The sequence below is a fragment of the Coffea eugenioides genome, chromosome 2 (genome assembly GCF_003713205.1).
Source record: "Coffea eugenioides isolate CCC68of chromosome 2, Ceug_1.0, whole genome shotgun sequence".
NCBI lineage: Eukaryota > Viridiplantae > Streptophyta > Magnoliopsida > Gentianales > Rubiaceae > Coffea > Coffea eugenioides.
Window position 1 is genome coordinate 32,898,122 of NC_040036.1, and position 19,778 is coordinate 32,917,899.

The 19,778-nt window shown below is 36.8% G+C and overlaps 1 protein-coding gene across 1 annotated transcript; it reads left to right on the forward strand.

The window, feature by feature from the left end:
* Positions 1–7,349: 7,349 nt before the first annotated feature.
* Positions 7,350–19,659, forward strand: LOC113763066 (SCY1-like protein 2). The gene is given in 12 exon segments (XM_027306757.1): positions 7,350–8,005; positions 9,944–10,048; positions 11,104–11,214; positions 12,783–12,801; positions 12,804–12,964; positions 13,286–13,412; positions 13,864–13,925; positions 14,042–14,128; positions 14,570–14,656; positions 15,711–15,824; positions 17,492–17,620; positions 18,971–19,659. Coding segments are annotated over 12 exon segments (2,073 nt in total). The 5' UTR covers positions 7,350–7,516; the 3' UTR covers positions 19,553–19,659.
* Positions 19,660–19,778: the final 119 nt, after the last annotated feature.

Here is a 19,778-nt window from a genome sequence, read left to right on the forward strand (position 1 = left end):
CCTTTGACTGTCAAGAAAGATCTATAATGGTTCTAGTTTGGGTTCTTTACCGGTCATGTCTGTCCAAATAGAGTTCTTCAGATACACAACTGCACGATTGGTTTCCATCCTTACTTATCTGCATCATTCCCTACTGATAAATTCACTTTTCATGTGACCTGCTTAAATTTACATCGATCGAAATTCATACGCAAATGAGACCCAACAGCTCAGAAATCTCAGAAACAATAATAGGATCGCTTGTCAACTGAGTTAGACTGAACTGAACCTGCCATCTTCTGCCAGCATTTTTTTAGCCTGAAAATCATAATCTGGAATCCTTTTGGATGATACGTTAGACTAAAGGACTCAGACTGAGAAAGTGACATCTAACTCTTTTCTTCTAAGATTAATCTTCTATACACTGATAATATATACACTATTATCGTTAGATACATGACAATTAATATGAATTTAAAATTCAAATTTTATACATGTATTGTAATGTAACTATGATAATATATATAATATCAATGTATATATAAGACTAACTCTTCCTTTCATAGTTGATTATTGAGGGATCACGGAAGATCTTTCTTATTTAATCATTGACAGAAGTATCAAAATTCCCTCGTTTTTTTTTTCCCCAACCATAAAGCAGTTGGATTAGCTGGTGCAACTCTATGTAGTCCAAAAACCTCCATGTTTAGGATTTGCTGATATCCTTCCATTAGTCTACTCCCAACAGTAGTAGACACCGTCTCCTCTCATCCTTCTTCTTCTCTCCTCTCCTCTTCCACTATCACTATTTAGCTCCCTTGCGGTGGAGGAAGCAGCGGCAGCAGCTTCTGCCAAAGGGATCACACTCATCTGCATATCTGCCAACAGGGATTCAGTCATGTGCATTACCTTTTTCTTCCATCTCCTTTCAAAATTCCAATATGATGATTCTTTGTAATGGATTGAAATTTTTTTTCTCGCCACATTAAAATCGTTACGAAAATCCTTATAGTCATTGTCCTCTTTCTCAAGAAAAGTTAAAATAGGCTTTTAAAATTTTTTGGTTATGATAAAAAAGGTTTCAAGAAAATCCAAATTTATGCCCAAAATCACGAAACAAATCTGGACAAAATTAAAAGAAAAAAGAAAACTAAAGATTGGATTCCAGATAGATTTGGGGGAAGAAAGCAAATAAGAAATCTTAATCTATTGCAAGTTGATTTGTTTCTTGTCGCAATGGTAACATTTCTATAACCTAAACTATCTTATGTTGGATCCTTAATCCAACGTTGGACTTATATGTGAATGATTATATGTTGCAAACTATCAAATAAGGTTAAGTCCAATTAAAGTAATCAAATATGGTTTGGGTTCAATGTATTTAATAGGGTGTGGGTCTTTAATGTGTAGAAACTTAACGGTATTTCCTATTTATATGATAGGTTGAAATAGGAATCCAAAAGGTAACATGAATGTTATCTATAAATAGGATTATGGTCCACAGGTCACACATTTTCTTATTGTCATATTTTCTAGTACTATAAAATAACTCTTTCCTAATATTCCATTGTCAGGAAAAATATCAGAGAGAAATTAAAGGGCTCTCTCAAGAATTGGCAAATACGTGTGAACTTGGAAGGCCACCCAAAAATCTCTAGAGATTCAAGCACCAGTTTGTCAACATGAATTCAGGTACATTTCCACAATTTTACCGTTAATTTAATTCTTAATAATCGCCATATAGATTTTGGGTTTAATAGGTGATAGTTTTCACCAAAAGTTGAATATAAACAACCACTCTAATAAGTGGTATCAGAGCAAAATATGGTTGATTATTAAAAAATAATTTGTAGTCTTTGAAAGTTTCACCTTAAAGATTGTAAATTATGTTTGGAACCTGAGTTTTTTGGGAGTTTGTCTAAAACTTTACTGTAGTGCACTGTAGAAGTTTTTGAAAAAATTTTGTAGAAGTTTTGTTAGGTGAAAAATTTTGTAAAAGTTTTTGTAAGGTGAAAAACTTTTTTTTTTCTTTTCTTTTTTTTTCTTTTTTTCTTTCCCTTTCTTTTTCTTTTTCTTTTTTTTTTTCTTTCCTCTCTTTTTCTTCTTCTTCTTCTTCCCCGTTACCTCCACCACCCCCAGCTGCAACTCCACCTCCCGCCGCCCCCCTCTGCCCCTTCCCCCTCCCCCCACCTTCCCTCTCTCCCCCGCCGTCCCCCTCTCCCCGCAGCCTCTCTCTCCCCCGCCTTCCCCCTCCCTGCCGCCTTCCCCTCCCCCGCCGCCTCTCTCTCCCCCATCTTCCCCCCCCCCGCAGCCCCCCGCAGCCCCTCCCCCCGCCTTCCTCTCTCCCGCAGCCTCTCTCCCGTCTCCCCGCAGCCCCCTCTGCCCCTCCCCCCGCCTTCCCTCTCTCCCCCGCCGTCCCCCTCCCTGCCCCCTCCCCCCCCGCCTCTCTCTCCCCATCCCCCCCCAGCCCCCTCTGCCCCTTCCCCCTACCCCCGCCTTCCCTCTCTCCCCGCCCGCCCCCCTCTGCCCCTTCCCCCTCCCCATCTACCCCCCTCGCCGCCCCTCTCTGCGCCACCCCCCTCTGCGCCAGACGTAAGAGAGAAAAAAAAAGACAATGGAGGATGATGGCAGGGGAGGAAGAGGGGGAGAGGGAAAAAAATGGGGAAAAAAAAAAAGACCGGCCGGCACCGGCACCGGAAATTGGTGACGGAGCCGGCAATGGAGGTGGTGGTGAGGGAGGAAGAAGAAGAAAAGGGGAAGGGAATTTTTTTTTGTTGTGTTTTGGATATTTTAAGTGTGTAGGTTAAAAACTTTGATAAGTTTTTTGGGGTTCCTGTAGCAAAAGTTGTTAAAAAACTAGTTTTATACAAATTTGATAAAAAACCAAGCTTCCAAACAGGCCCTATGAGTGGTCTATTCCTGTGTTGTTTGTAAAGAATCGGTCAATAAAAAAAAAGGTTTGCTTGTTCCAGAAGAATTGACAAATCATGTTGTGATTCTTAAGTTTATTTGTATCCAATTAGTTTGTTTGATATAATGGCCGATTGACCTTTACATCTGGAGAATTCAGCTTAGCATACTATGACTAGTTGGCACGTGTTTCAGGATCTTAATTGATTGTTAAGTAGTTTGTCCTTTTCTTATCTCAAATAGAAAGCCGAAACAGAAAGCCGAAATATGAAAGAACATGACTTTCTAGTGGGCCATTGTCTTACTATGCTGAAAGTCGAAAGCCAAAATAGTTTTTTGCTGTGACTTTTCATTATGCCCTTGGTCAAGTTATGAATTATGTCTCTTTGGCTTCGGCCAAGTCCCACTAACCAAACTTTGGTTATTTGCTGTGATGTTGTAGTTGACCAATTCATTGTTTATGAATCTAGATTGATATTCAATATGATCCTTTGTACTCAATTTATTTACAATTGGATTCTTTGGCTGGTTTCCTTACTTATCAATATTTATATTAAGAAAATTAGGGTTTCTATGATTTGAGTGAACCCTAATAAAGATAAACAAGACATTTAACCCTTACAAAAGTTAATATGTTTGGTCCACTAAATATATAGTTTTATAGAGTTTTATGGACTTCAAGAAAATTTTGGACTTGAATGATAAATTTGGGTCAAATTATGAATATGGACTTTTGGTCCAATAAGTCTTGATCCAGTTAACTGGTTTGATCAGGTTTGACTACATTTTTAACCAGAGTTGACCAAAGTTGATTTTGATCAAAATTTTTGTGAAATTTGTGTAATTTAAATTTGAATATTTGTATGATTATATATATTTTAGAATAAATTAATTGAAACAATATGCCACCAAAGTGACATCTATTGTGAAAATTAATTTATTTTGGAATATAACTAGTTGAGTACTTGTGATTTTGTGAATATTGATCGGACCAAAGGAAGGTCAATATTTAATAAAATTACATGTGCACTTGTGATAATAAACATGTGATAATTATTCAAATTTTTACATGTGAATTATAAATTAACCCAAAGAAAAATTTATTTTTGGACATGTTATTATTGCCAGTGTTTATTACTGCGTCAGGATATCACTTAAAAATTAATATTTTTGTCCAAAAATAAAATATTAATGAAACATCGATATTTTGAGATGGAATTACTTTTATTTGAATTTATTATTATGGTGGTCTATGTGAGTTTGTTTTAATTATATTATGTTTTCTATTCAGTTACGAATGATTTTACAAATATTACCAACATCAATGATATTCCTATGCTGAATGGCACAAATTTTAAATCTTGAAAAAAAAAATCTCTTGATAGTATTTGGAGTAATGGATCTCGACTTTGTGTTAAGAGATGATTTTTCTCCACCTCTTACAGATTAGAGTACCTCTGATGAAAAGAAAGATAAGGAAAGGTGGGAGAGATCAAATTGCTGGTGTTTGATGATCATTAAAAAAATCGTTCCAGAAGCATTCAGAAGAACAATGTCAGAAACGACAGTAACCGCTAAAAAGTTCCTTCAAGACATTAAAAAAGGTTTGTCAAGAACGAAAAGATTGAAATTAGTACGCTCTTGATACACCTAGTTTCAATGAAATATAGTGGTAAAAGTAATATCAAAAAATATATCATGGAGATGTCTCATCTTGTTTCAAAATTAAATGCACTTAAATTGGTATTCTCTGAAGAGTTACTAGTGCATTTGATTTTAATATCTCTTCCTACACAGTTTAGCTAGTTTAAGGTGAGTTACAACTGTCAAAAAAAGATTTAGCTTCTAAATGAGCTCATCTCACACTGTGTAGAAAAAGAGAAAAGGTTGAAGTAAGATCAGACAGAGAGTGCTCATCTGATCTCAATCACTAATAATAAAAGCAAGGAACTTAAGAGAAATAAGGATAAAAAAGCTGCAGGTACGGCACCACAAAAGAAATAACAAAAGAAATCAGTTGATCAGGAAAAGAATAGTTGTTTCTTCTGTGGAGCTGAAGGGTATAAAAAGAAGCATTGCACCAACTATCACATCAGCGTGTCTATGCAGGGTTATCTGAATTATCGAAAATCTAATGATAATGAAAAATATATCTACATGGGCGATGGCAAAACAGTTCAAATTGAGGTAACGAGGGTTTTTAGATTATTGTTAAAGATCAAATTTTATTTGGATCTTAATGAAACATTTGTTGTACCGTCTTTTCGATGGAATTTAATTTCTATTTTTGCTTTGGACAAATTTGATTATTTTTGTTCATTTGAAAATGGAAAGTTTAAATTGTTTCATGATTCAAATTTGGTTGGTTTTGATTCTTTAATGCACTACGATATTCTATATTTAATTGATACAATTGTCTCATTTAATGGATCTCTGCATTTAAGTACTAGAGGAGTAAAGAGAAAATTAATCAATGAGAATTCAGCTGCATTGTGGCACAAGAGATTTTATCCATAAACCTGCAAATAAATGCTCAAGATGTTGTGTATAACATTTCCCCTTTCAAGTTTAGCATATTTCAGGAAAAATAATAAGAGTAAATCTTATATACACTGACGGTATATGCACTATCAGCATTTGATTCATGACATGTGTGCAAAAATTAAATTTTAAATTCAAATTTTACATAGTTATCATTCATCCAACGCTAATAGTGTATACACTGTCAGTGTAGGAAAGATTAATCCAAATAATAATAAATGCAACTTTTCAAGATTTTTAGCACAAAAATGTTTTTATTTTTTTAAAAAATTGCTATATAGAATTGTTTATGGCCAAATCTGGATCGTTAATGAGTACCTTATATATTCCAAATAGGGCAAATTATCCATTTGGCTCTTGAACTTTTAGTTTAGGTAAAATTAAGCCCTCTAACTATTTGTAGTCAACTTTTAGCCCTCGAACTTGTAAAATTGGGAACTCGTGGCCCTTTTGGCTAATTTATCCAGTTTTGCAACTGGAAAGCCAAATCACACGAATGGCAGTATGCTTTAAAAAAGGACATTTTTGTCCGCATTTTCTAAACAAAAAATGAACAACTCTATCTTCTTCCCTTTCTCTTTTGGCATATATCTTGCCTAACCTCTCCCCGACAATCATCCACTCCAAGGAAAAATCACTCCATCCCTCCTCTCCTCCACCTCCTCCTCTCCTTCTACCCCCACCGCCTCCTAGGCAGGCCTCATCTCTTTCTGTTCCTACCAAGCAGCAGCACCCCCATCCCCACCTATTCCTCCACCACCCCACCACCTGTGCCATCGTGATTGCTACCGTTGCTCTTGCTTCTCCTCAGGATAATAAGCAACATGACCACAGGGATGATTTCTTTGTGAACTTGGGTCTGGCTGTGTGGACTCTAAGGGAAGACCTCCCTCTCCTCTTCACCAAAGACCTCAATTATGACATTTATAGGTACTCTTTTCCCTTTTCCACTTATTCTTTCAACTCATGCTTCCTTTGTAACTAAAATCTAGCCACACGTTTTGTGAATAAATATATAAAAACTGTATCAGCTGAATAATGGATTGGTAGCAAGTGCTCTAACTAAATTCCTTCCTTTTGGCAGTTCGGAAAAGCAGGGATGACATCACATTCGTGGACCCATTAAACACCTTCACTGGAATTGAAAAGTACAAAATGATCTTCTGGGCTTTGAGATTCCACGGCAGAATCTTGTTTAGGGAGATTTCACTTCAAGTACTTAGGATTTGGCAGCCGTCTGAGAATTTGATTCTGATCAGATGGAACTTGAGGGAAAGGGAAGAAGATGGAGTTGTTCACTTTTTGCTTAAAAGATACAGACAAAAATGCTCTTCTTTAAAGCATATCGCCATTCGTGTGATTTGGCTTTCCGGTTGCAAAACCAGATAAACTAGTCAAAAGGGCGATGGATTCCCAATTTTACAAGTTTGAGGACTAAAAATTGACTACAAATAGTTAGAGGGCTAAATTTTATCTAAACTAAAAGTTCAAGGGCCAAATGGATAATTTGCCCTTCCAAATACAACTTCAAATAATCTTTCTATCCCAATCACACTTATAAACGTGACAAAAGGCAAAAAGCTTCCAAACACACAGCTTCCAAATAGAGATTTGTTTTTGTAGTAAGAACCGCTAGTGTAATTTGAACAAATTTCAGAGAGCTTATTTTTAATTTAGTCAAAATGCCATTACAAACATGCAAATAGAGAAAATAACGGGCTCGAAGTGACGCATCACACACCAGCGACCGACAAAGGTACACCTCATCGGAAACCCGCACCGCGCTCACGATTGAATTAAATAAATTTAAAAATAAAATATCCAGAAATTAGAAAAATTCCAAGCTGGCATCTCCTCCACTCCCATAGACTTGTTCTGGTTCATCATCATCATCTTCTTCTTCTTCATTCTACCCGGCGAAGTCGACGTCGTCGTTGTTTAGGTGTGGGATCCGAATCCGATCACCTCTTGTTTCAGTAATTTGTACTAATTCGATCCACTTTCAATTCCGCCCCCCGGCAGACGTCCAATTACAGCATCATTTTATCTTAGAATTGCCCCTCTAGATTTCTCATAGTTTTCAATCATGTCCCTGAATATGAAAACCCTCACTCAGGCCTTCGCCAAGGCCTCAGCAGCGATCGAGAAAACGGTCCAAACCACGGTCCAGGAAGTCACTGGCCTGCCCAAGCCCTTACAGGACTACGACTTGCTCTACCAGATCGGGTCCGCCGGCCCGGGACTCGCCTGGAAGCTATATTCTGCTAAGTCCCGTGACGGCCACGCGGTGTATCCCAACGTTTGTGTTTGGCTGCTTGACAAGAAGGCACTGTCGGAGGCGAGGCAGCGGGCCGGGCTTTCCAAGGCTGCGGAGGATGCGTTTTTGGAGGTTCTCAGGGCTGGTGCTTCCCGGTTGGTCAGGCTGAGGCATCCTGGGGTTGTGCATGTGGTCCACGGGCTTGATGAGAGTAAGAACGCAATGGCTATGGTTACTGAGCCTTTGTTTGCATCGGCCGCAAATGCTTTGGGGAATTTGGAGAATGTTGAGGAAGTGCCCAAGGAGCTCAAAGGAATGGTAATTGTTTGCTTTTGATGTAAATATTTTATTAGCATCATTAGGTGGATTCTCTTATGACTTGAGAATCATAAGAGAATCCACGTAGTGGAAGCAACTTATGCTGACGTGAGGATTTGATGTCTATTTCTACACTCCGTGGAAGCTAAATTTCAGTAATTTTCCACAGTATATGGCCAGAAGGCGATCTGTTTTTACCAACATTATGTATGTGTCGACATTTTAATGGTAGCATGATTCCTGAGCAGTGATATGCTGAGAAAAATGATAATAATGTATAGCAGTCCACTCATAGGCCATCTTGTGTCTTGCCAAGTTGCTTTGAACATAGTGCCACGGCAAATGGTCACGCATTGTGTCTGGAATCAAAATTTTTTTTCCCCTTTGAGTACATTATGTTCTAGGGATGAAGTTTTTCAGGAGTTGTAGAATTGGTGCTGCCTTGAAATGAGTTATGTGAAAATATGCTAGACGAATTGTTTCTATTCTTATTAGATGAGGTGGTTTAAGTTATTTGGGTGACAAGATGGTATTTTTAGGTACAAGACTGAGCTCAAAAAGAGTACACTCTGAGGTCAGCTATGGGTGGGGTATCTGAGTTCTCTATTAATATAGTTACTACATGATGTTGAAAAGGAGAGATTGTGAAAATTAGGAATGAGATGAAAATGAAAACTGATCCAAGCATGTCAGATGAACTACCTTTTAGATACTTGGTCTGAAGATCACTATTGCCCTTTAAGAGTCTATGAGGCGACTAATTTATTTTGGTATTTAATTGGAAGGAAACCATTTTAAATGTTAATCGTAACATCATTCTGATTGAGTCCTATAATAATTACATTAGTAAGTTGTAAAAGAGGTGGACTAAAGATTTAATTGTGCAGAGAACTTAGTTGACTTGTCGATTTGTTAAAATGCACTTTTTTTTTTTTGCAGGTATGGCCACTCTTGATTAGTAGACTTTGTCTATCCATTTGTTTATCTGCGGCCTATAAGCTTACTGAAGCCCCTCAACTAGACCATAAAATGTAGGCATTCTTCTGGAGTTGTTTAGGAAAAAATTGTAATCTTGGCATAGATTTTGGCAGAACTTGGAATTATATTTGTTAATAGCTTAGCAAAGATGGCAAATTTCTCATCGGTTTATATGATAGTTCAGAACTGCTTGGATCTTGAAGTCAGCCATGCGTCCTTACATGAATGGACTTTAGTTCATTATATGCAGCTAAGTGTAAATTATCCCAGATGATACACCAATCTTGCCTTGGTTTGTACTCTGGAAATAGCGTTGGATAACATGCAATACACCAACATAGTAAGAGGAATGAACTACAATGCTCTTTATTTGTTTTTAAGTATTTCTAGAAGTTAAAAAGAAGCCAATTACCGGTGAATGATAGTAACGGCAATGATATGGGACAGCTCACAGGGAAGATGCAGTTTACGTGTGAATGAACCATTGTACTAACAAAATAACTAAAGGAGGCACAAAGGAAAAGTGCTGATTTCAAAAACTTTATACAATGCACATTAATGTGTTATCTTGTTTAATATTTCTTCTCGAGTAAATTTGACAACTACCAGGTGTTTCCCCCTGGCCCTTTGTTTTTTCTTGGCGGACGGAGGAAGTGCATGCAATCTCCCTTTGCCTATTGCTGTGACTGATATACTCATAATGAGTTTACCTACTAGATTGCTAGATTATACAAAAGTCCGACTTCAATTCTGGATTCAAGATCTGGTTTTGTTTGGATTCATTCTGGAAAAAGGGAGATTAGAGTGCCTGACTCATATATGACTGATTTGTATGCTACAATCTTCTTGAAGTAGATAATGTATCGAGCCATGCTACTGAAGTTCTTCACTTTATCCAGTAATATATGGCTGCAAATAATTATGATTTTTGCAGTTTTCTGATAATCTCCTTATGTGCAGGAAATGAGATTATTGGAGGTGAAGCATGGTCTCCTACAAATTGCAGAAACTTTGGATTTTCTCCACAACAATGCTCATCTTATTCATCGGTCTATAGCACCTGAGGTAATTTTTTCTTCTTTCCATACTGTCTTTTCCAGTCAATATCATACTTGGCATTTTGCTTTTCTTTTTGTCCTTTCTAAAAGAAGAACCCTTTTTTTTTGTTTTGGGGGGTTGGAGGTCGACGCATCCTCTTTTCTGTTCCCTTATTTGGAGGAATAATGGGAAAAGATATGTATCCTTTCAAAATATTTGCTCATTCTGAGTTGGCACTTCTTTTTTTTTTTTTTTGTCTGGTTGATCTTGTAAGAGCAAGAGGAATGATTACTGAGTCTGTTTTCCCATGAAGTTTTAAAGAGAGGTTTGTGGTATATCTAATTCTCTTATTCATTTTAGTTGGTATTTTAGAGCCTTAAGCAGTAGTTTACATACAAAATGATAATTAAGCAGTAGTTAATCTAAAAATGTTTGTTTGTCCAATGCATGGTGTCTGGTAGTGAGATGCTAAATTGTGTAGTTCAGATTTTTCTGCTCATACTTGATTGGCTCCAATTGGTAGATAGCACCATGCGAGTCTGCAGAAGATGGGGCTTGTTACTGTGTTTCTCTTTTAATTCCTGGGTTGTCATCCTTCTAAAAATGTCCAGAGGAATCTTTTTCATGCTTACTCTTGTGCTAACCTCCTGCTTCTCTGCTTCTCTTGGTTTCGAGCCAAATGAAAAATCTGCTGATATCCATTGCTAGTGGCTACTTGACTCAATCTTAATAGCTTTCTAAGCACTGATATCTCTTCAAACTTCTAAAAATTTTCTTTTTGAGTCAGGAAGGTTGGGCGAGGATTGTTTTTGGTGTTTTTGAGGCAAGCATTAACTATCGCAAACATATTGTCTTATAAAGGATCAAGATAATTGATAATAGATTGCTTTGCTAAATATTGGCCTAAAGATGGTGTGTCATTGTTGCTTTAGTTGTTTTCATCATTCGTGCCTAAAGAGAGCAATAGATTCTATAAGAAGAATCATGCCGTCTTTTGCTTCTTATGCAATCCAGAAACCCTTTAGGTTCTTTTCAAGTTATGTGCATTATTTGATGTATTGCCTCTTTATCTGATATTGCAGACAATTTTAATCACATCTAATGGAGCTTGGAAGCTAGGTGGATTTGGTTTCGCAATATCTACAGATCAATCATCCAGTGATTCAGCAAATTTGCAGGCTTTCCACTATGCTGTGAGTGTAAATTTTTAGATCCATTATGGAAACACTATACTTTTGCATTTGTATTTTTTTTTAGATCTTTTACTGCATCTCTGTTTTCTGAAATTGTATTTTGATTACATTTATCTGACCCCTATTTTATAAGTTGCTGTTCCAACATCTACTTCTTGAACTCTCATGGAAAACTGATACAGGAACTTTCGTCTGGTATGCTTTACTCTGAAAAGAGACTCTTGGCACATCCCCTATTTAAGGCTGGTTTCTTTTCACCGTAATAACATTAAGTCTTTGGAAGACAGGAGCAAAATACTGGGAGACCAAGAACTTTCTTGCATTGATGTTATGTACAAACAAAAAGCACATTTGGTTTTGCAAATTGTTTAATACCCGAGATTAAATTATTGTGATCACTACAAGAGAAGTTTTTCTTTTGTGATTGTAGGGCTTTGTTGGTAAGAAGAATAGGCTCGTTACTTTCATAATGTCTGAGATTCTATTGTAGTAGCATCATTGTCTCGAGTTGTGGACTAGATTTTACAGGTAGTGCATCTGATATGGGTTGGGATTAATTGTTGGGAAAAGTTTTGAGTGCAAAGTCTTTTTCTAGAAGGGACATTTTGGATTTGGAGTGAGAGAGTGAATTTCAAGTTTGGAGAATGGTCATGAAAGTGGATTATGCTTCTTTCTAGGTTGATATGCGCAAGGAATATGAAGAGGAATGGTGTATAATTTTTTTTTTTATATATAACTTTTGGGATGGGCTTATGTTGTTATGGAGTTCCATAGCTGGAGAAGTAGAGGAAACTGCATGACCGGAATAAAACTTATAAGAGGCATGGCAGAAAAACAAGAAGTAAAAGTTATGTTTCAATCTCTGGTTAAAAGGATCTTAGAGGCCAGTTTCAACTTAAAGTTCTTTAATGCTCCCTTTTCGAGTTGTTGACTTGTCGTCTCTCTATGAGCAGGAGGAGAGGCCAAAGTTGATTGCAATTTCCTTCCAATCCTTTACTAAGTTTGAACTGAGTATCTAGAGTAATACTAAAACAATACATAGACAAAAATCTGATTTCCTCGTGTATAACATGTTGTATCATCTCTGTTTAGGAGGATTCCAGAGGCCAGGTTCAAACTTTAAGTCCTTCCATATTTCCTACTCGAGTTGTTGTCTATCTATTCTATCTTGATATATGGTTTAGCAACAGTTCTGAATTGATTGGAAGAGGATTAATATATTTAGTTCAGTTCTTCTCTTTCTGTTTTTCTTGGTAGTTTTACTATCTTGCTGTGTATTTAGGCAGATGGCCTTAACTTCTAATTGCAATAGCATTGTAATCTTCCAGTTTTGTCTATAAGTTGCTCTGCACAGAATAAATTGTTACATATGGCTGAAGAAAGTTTTGAAAGGATTGTTTCTATTGTATTTGTATGCTCTGTCTCTTTGTTCTGGAGATGTGCAACACCTTCAGCATCAAAATTTTTGCCGCAGTTGATTGGAGTTTTATTAACTGGTCTATTGGATTCTATCTGGAACTACTTCTGACTAAGGCTCTAACTAGTCCGCTAATATAATTCTTTGACAGGAATATGATGTTGAAGATTCTATTTGCCCCTTCAGCCAGCACTGGACTACACTGCTCCTGAACTTGTTCGAAGTAAAACATCTACAGTTGGATCTGCCTCTGATATCTTCAGTTTTGCATGTCTTGCCTACCATTTGGTTGCTCGAAAACCGTTGTTTAATTGTCACAACAATGTCAAAATGGTATTTATCTAATATTTCCTGGCACAATGATTCGCAAAATTTATGGTTGGAGTAGGAGATTTTAGATTGTAGCAATGAATTGCTGTATGGTTATAAGATGATAACATTATGACTAAAATATATACTCTGCTAAAATGAATAATAGTCTGGTTAATTGGTCTCTTGAATGAGAAGTACAGTTGTTTTCCTGTTCTGTTGGATTATTCATTGCTGCCTCAAAATAGTGTGTATCTTTATTATAGATGTGTTCATATGTTTAATTTACATGGTAATAGCGTATGTGACTTTTTATACTAATGTCCCTATGCAACTCGAGTGCAGTACATGAATAGTTTGACATACTTATCCAGTGAGGCTTTCTCGTCAATACCGCGGGACTTGGTTTCGGACTTGCAAAGGATGCTTTCTTCTAACGAGGCTTTGAGACCAACAGCAATGGACTTTACAGGTAAGGATGTGAGACTATCTTCGCACACATATGCTTTGGTGATATTGTATGAGATGAACATCTGGGAAGTAGCATTTTGAGAGAATTCCTGTCCTAGTTTTCTTTGAAGCTTTTATGTTTTTGTTTTTGATGGTTGGGGTAGGGTGAAGATGGCAGATACTCCTCTATAGTATTTTAACAAGAAAGAGAAACACATTCTCTAAATAATTGTAGGATGTGAAAATAGATGGAGAGCATCTGGAATGTGGTAGTAAAATGGTCTTTTTGTCTTTGTGGTTGTAAGTTAAGGAGGCTTTGGACTAGCAATTTAACTATTGTTTAGAGGAGGCTTTGTGGTTTGTGAGCGTGGGTAATGTTGAATAGCTTTACTTCTGTTCTTATTGTGTTTAGGATTTTTATTAAGGTGTATCTTGTTATTCTATATAACCAAATGCACATTCTTTCTTTGCAGGGTCACCTTTTTTTCATAATGACACTAGGTTGCGTGCACTTCGTTTCCTGGATCACATGCTTGTATGCTTTTTTATATTAGTTTGACAGCCAGAAGAGGCTTAGCAAGGACAATTATTTTTTGTATTAGAATGTTATGGAACCTTGAGTATTCCTACTCAAACTCTGCTTGATTGCAGGAAAGGGATAACATGCAGAAGACCGAGTTTCTAAAAGCATTATCAGACATGTGGAAAGATTTTGATCCGCGTGTCTTGCGGTATAAGGTTTGTTTTTCTGCTTCCTTTTGTGTAATATGACTTTATAATGTTGTCTGACATACCTCTTTGAGCTGTATGTGCTTTTATATTTTTTACAGAACCAAAGAACTAGATGATTGCAGGAATAATTGATTTCATGATGTCTGAAGTCCCTTTTAGATGATTCTACAGTGATTTTGGATATTTAACCAAGTTGACTCCTGGTTACCTTGTTTTACTGTCTATTTAGACTCCAAGACATCGCATGAAACCCTTCTCTTGCCTTAACATCTCTGATAGTGCCCCCACAGATAAAAGAGGAGAAATGGAAAAAGAGAAAAGAGTTAGTAAATAGGGTATTGTTAAGCAGCGAGTCATACCAATGTTGGACATGGATGAGACATTTTAATTCCTTCTGCTGTGGAAAGAGTTTTAATGAGATGGCTCTTATCCTGATGATCTTTGCAGGTACTTCCACCACTTTGTGCTGAGCTTCGGAATCTGGTCATGCAGCCAATGATACTTCCCATGGTTCTTACAATAGCAGAGTCTCAGGTACCATTGATACTAATGCCTGCAAATCTTGATCCATATGCCCATGTTCAATGACAAAATAAGGAGCCTTCATTTTTGAGCCTGAACTTGAACATGGCCAAACAGTTGACTTTTGCCAGTGTTTTTTGTGTTCCCCATGTTGCCAGCTATGTTAAATCTTCTGCCGTTCGCTGTGAAAGATGTTAAGCTACATTTTATTCTTATTTCTTTTTATATTTCAAGTAAAATATTGATAGAGATTCATATGGTTTATCACATTGATAAGATAAGCTTCTCAGTGCCATGCTGTCAACAAGTTCAGATCTGGAAGGTTTTGAGATTTATGAAAAAGTTGGACTTCATTAAACAGAATGGCAGGATAGTCTAGGATTAGTTGTTGAAAAAAAGTCATAGTATTCAAGGAACAAAGTTAAAAGTCTCTTTGCAGTCCTTTAGTCATGCATGATTCAACCAAATTGGTTTCCAGAAAGATTAATTGAGGGAAGACTCTAGCATGTGCAATGTAAAGAATTTCACTTGCACTCTTCACAAAGGCTATAGCATTTCCTGCAATGGTTGGCATAAGCTCTCACAGGCAAGTTTGAAATGAGTTTCTTTTGGTTTGATATGTCATATGGATGAAAGAAATGATAAAATTGAGGACCTTCCAAGAATGCTGTTTCTGGATATCATGTTCAGGTTTTTCTGCCAATGAAGCAAAACATCTTAACAAAATCGATTATTTGAAGACATATGTTAACTCAGTCTACTCCAGACCAATGGGCTCTGGTTGATGTGATTTCTCCTACTTCTATTTTTGATCAAGATATGTTGTGCAGTACCATTTTGAAACGCTTATAATTTATGAAATTAACAATGATATTGTGGCATTATGAAACTTTTTTGTTTTATTAGCCTCAGGTTCTGATTGCTGGGTCATAGAGAAATGATTATCTTGCTTGTTCATGTGGACCATCTTATGATATTGTCTGATAAATGTGAAGTTTGGTAGGAGATAATTATGAAACTTGCATATCACATAATTTGTAGATTTATGCGTATAAGAATTTTGCAGGACAAAAATGATTTTGAGCTGTCTACTCTTCCAGCTCTTCTTCCTGTCCTAAATACTGCTGCAGGTGAGACATTGTTGCTACTTGTGAAGCATGCCAAGCTTATTATCAATAAGGTAACAGAGATAGCTTTGAAGAACTTCTGCTAATGCAAGAAATTGCTTTTGGATGTATTGTTTTTCTTTTGGTCAATGCCTTTACATTTTCTTTTTGTTAATTTCTTATCATAGAATTTTTTCCTTTTAGGTTCATATCAACTTAATGATTAGGAGATAAATCTGATTTGTTTAGTAAAATGTCTTAAATTCGTATGCAGAAATTGGTAATTAACTAATTGTTCTTGGGAATCTATATTAGTTGTAAGAGTGGTTCACTTTATGGTAGCTCTTTGTGATTTTTATGTATTAGTCAATTAAAGGATACTGTCATATTTGTTTGTTTAGTTAGAACTTGATGAGCCCTTGCCTGTGAAAAATTTTAGTTTGTCTGAACTAGTTCTGTTATGCCATTTAATGTACAAATGGCTATTATCTGTTTTGAAGTGTTAGTTTTGAGGTTCAGAAAAAGTGACAATTTAAACTCACTGCAGCAGGCTTCACCCGAAAAGATAATCAAGCTGTAGGAGTTGGTCATTCTTTGTGTACTTGTAGATTTACATACAAGGAAAAAAAAATCAAGCTGTGGGAAAAGGGGAAAAGATCAAGCTGTGGGAGTCGGTCATTTTTTGTGTACTCGTAGGTTTACATACAGAAAACTTGAAGTTCAGTTCCTATTCCCGTCACTCCTGACACCACTCAATTAAAGTTGTTGTCTTTGCTGGGATTGTTTTATGTCATGGTGTTGAATAATTTTCCTAGAAGCATGGATTGATTACTTGGTAGTTGGTATGGAATTCGGGGTATTGATGCAATTGCTGTAAGTTTTCTTAGTGAGCATTAAGGTGCTGCTTTAACTTGCCTAATTGGACTTGTTTAAGTGGATGGATTAGTCTGGTGAATTATCTTCATTTCTCCTAATCCTTTTTGGGGAGTGTCTGAATAATATTTAGTCCAGTGATGAAATGGGCGTTGATTATCAGATGTGGAGTTATTCTCAAAGCATTGAACCCTTGTAGTTTTACATGCAAAAGCTATTTTGGTCTTTCATTTTTGCTTATAATTCTGTTTTATCTGTCTATGATGTAATGAAAATTTCCAAGAAACTCCTTCCAGTAGCTGCATTGTGATTGTAGTGCTTTCTGGTCGTTGGTTTATATATACTTTTAGGTGTCCGCTAATAAAGTTTGACTTGGCTATGGTGTCTTAAACTATGACTAGGAACATGTAATAATAAATTCTAGGTGAGGTGGCTTTGGAAGGGATTTGAAATGTAGCTCTCCAGTACATTAGAATTCATAAATGGTAATTTTCCAAATGGTGTGATGGGAAAGCCTTATCCTGCCTTTCAAGAGTGAATCCAATTTTGGGACTATTACTATTAATGTCTAGACTGGAAAATTTGAAATGAAAGTATTTTGGTGAGAGGATTTTATTCTCGAAAGTAGTTGTTTCTGTTCCATATTCATTTTTAAATGAGAAGAAGATACTGTGAGAAATTTAGTTGAACTAATTACAATTAAAATGCTTTCCACTTGCAGTTTTGGTTTATTGTTGGTTTGGATAACCATTGTGTTTTAAACTGTGTTTATTTCTTTGCCTTGTTATTAAGCTGCTAAGTAGTTAAAAGATGGGTTATGACCATGGCTTATACTCATTTAACTAGCAATTTTTACATGTTTTATCAGGCTAGTCATGAGCACTTGATTTCCCATGTTCTACCGATGCTTGTTCGAGCTTATGATGACACTGATGCTCGTATGCAAGAGGAAGTTCTGAAAAAGACTGTATTGCTTGTTAAGCAGCTGGGTGTTCAGGTAATTGGCAAGTGCATGGCTATTCTTATTATTTTAGTGTGTATTAGCTTAGTGCTTCTCAGGACCCCTTTTGCTTGTCAATTTGGATATTCATGAGTATCTTTTGCAGTAGCAAACTCGTATTATGTTGTTGTCATATAATTTCCAGTTTTAGCCTGATGTCTTGGTCCTCTAATAATTTCTTAATGAATCATAGCCTTTAAATGGCAAGATTTCTGAAGTGTTTTCGTTTCTATTCTTGCACTGACGATTAGTAAGTGGTGAGCTCTGTGAATATTAGGCTTAATGATAAGTTTTCTCGATTGTTCAGGAGGATATAATTGGTTTGGTGTGAAGAGGTAAATGTCTCACTTGTTACAGGATAGTGTACTCGTACGTCTTCTTGAAGTCCATATTTTCTGGATATTTGCTTCTTAGAGATAATATGTGATTCAGCCCTGGATATTCTTGAACCGCCGTCATATGACTAAAACTGCAATTATTTTTTTTTTAACAAGATTTGGGCTTAAATTAGGCTATACTGCCTATACCGACCACGACTTAGGAACAAAGCTTTTTGGTTTCAAAAGAAGATGCCCTCCCTAACTTACCCTACTCCTCCCGCGGCCTCCTCTGGTTCTGTCGTTTGGTCTCTCTCTCTCTCTCTCACCTTTCCCGCAGGAAGTCTCCAATCGCTCAAAAGTCCAATTGGCCACCGGCAATTTCTCTTCCTTCCTTTACTCTCCTCTTCTTTCTGCTGCTACTGGCGTACCACCAAAACACCAAGTTTTCAGCTGCGATATTGGGCTGATCTAGATTGTGTTTGTTACCAAATTTAGCATCCGTTTCTTACTTAATTCAGGTAATTAACCATTAGCTGCACACTAACTTGGACAACATCCAGATTAGCATTAGATTGTTATTGAATTTATTGGGCTGCTATCTCTCTCTTGCTTATTTGCTGTCTAGTTGCATTTGTCATTTTTTTTCTTCTTTTTTGAGTGGATCAAGCCTGTAACTTCATTTACCTGTCTGGGTTTTCTGTATACTTTTTACTATTCAAGAAAATTGATTCCTTTACTTAATTTTGTAGAACCCCACTTGCATTTAGTAAATTTGAGTCGCAATTTCCAAGCACTGCACGCTAATTTGATCAAAGATTGCATTTTGTTGAAGTGTTTTTTTTATGTGACAAGTGTAATATGCATTTTGAACTCAAATTTTGCCTTGTAATTGTGGTACAATGTGATTTTCAAATTAAAGAAAGAAAAATGATCTTTTCCCTAAGAAGAAAATCGTTGCTTAAGTGGCTGATAGATGCATTTTAATGCATTTTCCTCTTGTTTTCTTCTTCTGCCCCTTTTCTTTCAGCCACCTTCAACTGTATACATGTCGGCACTTGCAGTCATAGAAAGACTGCAGATGGAGATGGTGCCAGATACCGAAGCATTTATGAAGTTTGCATTCCACCAAGCAAAGCTTGCTTTAGATAGCCTTGAAGTTCCTGTTGGCTGTGTCATTGTGGATGAAGGGAATAATATTATTGCCTCTGGAAGAAATCGAACCACTGAGAGCCGAAATGCTACGAGGCATGCAGAGATGGAAGCCATTGATGTGCTTCTGGACCAGTGGCGAGAAACTGGACTTTCAAAGGTTCAAGTTGCTGAAAAGTTTTCAAACTGCACCCTTTATGTCACATGCGAGCCGTGCATTATGTGTGCTGCAGCCTTATCAATGCTTGGTATAAAACAAGTGTATTATGGCTGTGCAAATGATAAATTTGGAGGCTGTGGATCGATATTGTCACTGCATTCTGGAGATCATTCGAGGAAGGGTTTCAAGTGTCAAGGAGGAATAATAGCATCAGAGGCAGTCTCTCTTCTACGGGCTTTCTATGAGCAGGATAATCCCAATGCTCCTAGACCTCATAGACCACTGAGTCAATCGATTTAGGACTATAGATTCTCTGATTTAGGTCAATGAAAGTGACTGACCCTTTGTTGCTCCTACAACGATGCCTCTGTAATCATTCATTATTAAGAGATCTGTTAGTGAAATAAGTGTTGCATCAGTAAGCTTCGAAGTAAGGCCTTATCTATCTTCCCCACAAATTTTTAATTGCCTTCTAAATCTGTCTTTTGAAGTTTTCGTTCGACATTTGTAACCAAGTAGTTTCGCA